Raw genomic sequence first — 4,954 nt, 5'->3', positions numbered from 1 at the left:
CCATCTTATAAAAAAAGTGATCGTACCGGAAAATCGATCGTATAGTGGAAGAGATCGAGAGGCAGAATATCTCGGCGACAGTGGATGTAGACAAATTTATTTGTCTTTGCTATCTCTCTAATTTTTGCATCTCTCTTAACCCTATCTCTCTAATTTCCGCACTTTAAATTTGATAGTTGACATTAATTTATTTAACTCTTGGTAATAAGTTTATTGAACTCGTTATATGATATTAGATTGATTCATCTTGTGCATATCAAGTGTTTGTGCTATTGAATTAACTTTACATAATTTTCTGCACACCGAATGTTTAATAAACGCACTGTGTTGAATTAATTGTCTATATTTGTTTTTAATCTTCGAATAATTGTATAAACTCTCGAAAAATATTTAAAATCCAATTCACGCTCGTCTTGGGTAGTCTTACTAGGGACAACAGCTTCTAAAGAACAACAAAGCTATTATGATTAAAAAAAAGGTGTAAGTTTCACACAGCTATATTTTTTCTATTGGTAGATTGAGCTCCCAAACATATCAAGAAGTCAAAAAATACAGTTGACATGAAAAGAAAATTACTCAGAACATAAAAATCCTATGTAATAACATGTTGAGGTTCAGTATGTTTGAGCAATCCAGTGCATTAATCAATGGCAATAATGAGGAAACCAACAGATACATACATGAGAAAAACCGGGTAAAGCGCGAGAGCTTTTCTCCTTGGGTTGACTGCTGAACTCATGAAAGGATATGCTGCCCAAGAACTCCAAGCCAATGCTACACATACCACAACCAATTTCACTATCACGTTGTCCTTCAACATACAGATTAGGGCGCCAATGTCCAGAGGGAATAAGCAGTATCCCAAAAGGCTCAGACTCTGGAAGAAAATTATGTGCCCGCCCTGCAATACAAACACAGGTTGAAGTCCGCCATCTAACAATGGATTCAGGGTTTTACTTCCTTGACCCAGTTATTTAGGTCATCATCGCAGGTATTTTGTATATATCAAATCCCGACAAAAAAACATTTATATCACCGGATCTCTCCCACTACAAGAGAAATGTTCAACTTAATTCAGAACTTCTAAAGCGCCCTGAAAAGGAGACTTAAACACAAATCAGTAAATTGATTTCCAGAATATTTATACATGTTCTAATGCCAACAGGAATTAGGAAGCATGTGCATGTGTGCTTTAAATCTCCCAGGGTATGCTTTCAGTAGCATGTAGATATATCCGTTATGAATACAAGAGAAGAGAGGAGGAGGGTGAGAGAGAGAGAGAGAGAGTTACCAGGAGCAGCACATTCAATGTTAAAATCACAGCACCGGCAGCTAGCAGAGCAAATGCAACAGCAAAAACTTCAGACTGGAAAAAGAAGTAGAAATATTTTCAGCAGTGAAATAACCAAATTAAACTAGGTATAAATGACAGTGAAATAAAAAATACTTAATGCAATGTACAAATAATTGGAAATCAAAACAAAATTGTCACATCCTCACAACACTGAATGTGTAAACTTATCCTTCAATCTCAATATCTCGAAAGAACCTTACCCTTGAATCTTAATTTCACAAGACCATAGTTATTAAGTAGAGTGGCATTGCAAAAAAACACTAGCTCTTATAAATCAACTTACTAAAGAAGGCAGATTCCTATACTCGCAACAATTCGAGGTTAAGTATTTATCTTACGTGTCGTCAGGTTCGGTGAACCTTTATGAATGCAACAAGTTTTAAGATCCATTCTAATGTTTCCTAAGACCTTCATGACAGATAAAACATGTAAACATCTTGAAGGACAACAAGACATTTGGGAAACTACCAATTTAGCAATCCAACATTTACAACAAAATATTTCCTATCCATGCCTACTTGTGCAGTTCTCAAGCGGATTAAATCATAATGTGATAAACAACCTTTGATGAGTTCCAAGTCACAAAGGGCATCATCTGAAATAAAGGGGCCTAATCTAAACAATCATAAATCCACAATAGACATTTTAGAAAAGGTGGTAGTCCGGGAATTAGCAAAAGCTAAAATTTTCTATGTACTTTAAAAAGAAAGTCATGATTATAAAGCTTCGGAAAAAAAAAAATCCCATTATCACGAGAAATCACCCCGTCTACTTGATAAGACTTCAGTGTCATTTAATTGTTTTGATCTGATAACGTCCTATTCCAATAAAATCTGTAATGCATTGAACATGCAGTTGAAACTGTGGCATGTAACTTTTCTCATGGGTAAGCGATGTAGAGATCCTTAGTATCATTGCTAGGGCACAGAAGTTCTAATCCTCTGCAAACTGTTGTTGGAGGTCCGCAGCTAATGTGGCACTCCCAATATAACTTTCATTTTCTTTCTTTACCTGCAATGCATGTGTATGCAGGGCTCATAGACGTGCCAACTTTGCAGCCAAACTGGTGTGTGACAGTATCAGAAAGGTTTAGTACAATTTCATACAAATTTCATTCTCCCTCTTAGCAGGTAGGAAGGAAGGAAGGACATAAGTATACATTTATCAGACGCATTAGTTGATCAAAACCTAAGTCTATCACCTCAAAGTAACTGTGGAAGTTGATAAAATAAGAGTGATCTATTCCAAGAAATGAATATGCGGAAAATGAGTTGAAAGCAAGAAAAAGAAGTAAGTTTGACATCCACCTATCCGCATCCATGGAAAGCACATCAGACAACTGAAACTCATAGGAACCAGGAAACATTTAGATCTCATACCATACAAGATCATAATATGTTCAACAGTCAAAAGGAATCGAATTTAACACATAAATCATGGCCTTAATGTAATTGCAGTGTGACACTGAATTGAACAATGAAATACAACCTTAGGCAACTCAAATTGTTTGCCATACATTTAAATTCTATATAGAGTTTATAAAGAAAATAGGGAAATTAAATAAGAACAAAACCCCTTCAGACCAAACAACTCAAAGACCGGAAAATAAATAGAAGTAGGTGCACACTTGCAATACTAACAAAGTGCCTAGCTAATGGCCCTGCAAAATTTATAGGTGCTAGCACACTCTGAAACACACACTCAGGAAAGAATTAGATAACTAGAAACACACTGGCTTTACAAAATTCCTTGTCAGTGTTCTTGAAAATGTCAAAAATGCTTTAGAATAAAATAACACTTAACGCAATATATCTAGCAAATAAAATTTTAGCCCAATCGCCAATAAATAAGGCGCCTCAAGAAAGAGGGAAGCCAATGATACAGTATTGTAAATCTCACTGTTTTGGAAGCATGCAGCACAAAAAATGTAAACAATCAGGTCCTTATTCATTAATCCACAAATCATTTTATTGTGCAATAAAGATTGGGGCTTACATAATATTCTGTGCAAGGCCCCTTGCATTCCTACTCAATGTAAGCAATCTTCAACAAGCTCTCATTCCTCAAGGCAGCTAGATTTTAGGTTATACTTCTGTTAAGAGATTCTGTGTTGAAAAACAGTTTCATAGATTTCTTAAATTTCTCTAGGATGTAGTCTGTGGGATCAAATAATAAACTACTGAAAGACCCCAAATCTTCACCATAGAACGACAAAGCAAACTACTTTCAAACCCTAATATCAATAGACAAACAAATAACCGAGATCCATCATTTCCCCATATGTATGCAGTGTTTGCAAAGCAGTTTTTGTAAGTAATATGTTCCCTCAAAGGAAAAATCGCACAAAAAGTCATATTTCACACGGTTACAGGACTTCCATGACAACTTTCAAAACTATCTTTAAGGTTTCTAAAATTTAGGTAAGGTTTAATCGATTTTAACCGATAGAATTTCTAAAGCTTTTGAATGAGGGAGATCAACTCTTGATAACAGATAGCTTCACTCATGAATTCGTTTTAACTATCTAACCGTACAAACCATAACTGCTCAAAAGAATAGCCAACTAGAATCAGATCATTGAAATATTCCTCTAAATTCCAGGCAATAATTCTCCACAAATCCTCTAATGCATCAAATTCTATCCAAACTAAGATCTCACCTTTCAAGTGCTGGATTCTGAATTAATAAGATAATAGATTCAAACTCATAAACCCTAAACTGATGATATTCGAATCCATCTGAAAAGCTTCTCAATTATAAAAAGCCGAAAAGCTTTGATCTATCACAGCCCGTAAAATTTCCCACACTTTTGCATGATGAGGATCAATTCTTTGATAACTGATGACTTTACTCATAGATAAGGTTAACTAGCCAAAATAAACTCAGCTCATTGAAATATTCCACAGAATTCTCGGCAATAATTCCTAACAAATCCTCCAACGAATCCAATTCCGGCAACACATCTCTCAAGTAAAACTAAGATCTCATAAACCCTAAACTGATTCCCAATATTCAGATCAAAAACCAAATTGATATCTCGAATTCCTAATTTTACCAGTCAATCTACACAGTATAACAACTAAAAGAGGGAATTGAATTCCGTGCGCGTACCTTCTTGACGGAGGCAGACCACGAGAGCGTGAGACCAAGGAACACGATGAAGAAGAAAGGTCCCCAAAGATCCCAATCCCTCAAGGCTTTCCCCGGATCCTCGCGGAAGGGGTTCGGAAACACCACGAGCTTCAAGTTGCTGACGATTCTCGACAGATCTCTCTTTACCGTGTCCCAGACGGGCTCCGTCAGCGTGTTCGGCAGCGAGCCGAACCCGGCGGAGGCAATGCTCGGCCGTCCGTCGCCGGAGGAAGAAAGCGGCGGCGCGACGGGGATAGGGACAGAGACGGAGGGCGGCTTCTGGTTGGAGGTCGTCGACGAGGGAGGCGGAAGAGGAGGGAGGTTGGATTGCATGAACGGCGAGGAGGAGACGGGGATCGAAGCCCTGGGAGGGCTCGGAGGTCTGGCCGGGAGGACGGTGGCGGGGCCGGACTGGACGCTGGCGTTGATGAGGTTCTCGATCTCGTCGATGTCCGATTGGGACGACGG

At 38.0% G+C, this 4,954-nt stretch overlaps 1 protein-coding gene across 1 annotated transcript; it reads right to left on the bottom strand.

The window, feature by feature from the left end:
• Positions 1-484: 484 nt before the first annotated feature.
• On the bottom strand, positions 485-4,951 carry LOC21396022 (protein YIPF6 homolog; the record flags this gene model as incomplete). The annotated part of the gene is made up of 3 exons (XM_010095539.2): positions 485-901; positions 1,292-1,366; positions 4,466-4,951. Coding segments are annotated over 3 exons (822 nt in total), but the record flags the coding sequence as incomplete, so codon positions are not given.
• Positions 4,952-4,954: the final 3 nt, after the last annotated feature.

Source organism: Morus notabilis, unplaced genomic scaffold, assembly GCF_000414095.1.
Source record: "Morus notabilis unplaced genomic scaffold, ASM41409v2 Scaffold571, whole genome shotgun sequence".
Classification (NCBI taxonomy): Eukaryota; Viridiplantae; Streptophyta; class Magnoliopsida; order Rosales; family Moraceae; genus Morus; species Morus notabilis.
Note: the sequence above shows the minus strand (reverse complement) of the source record. Positions and strands in the feature narration are given on the sequence as shown.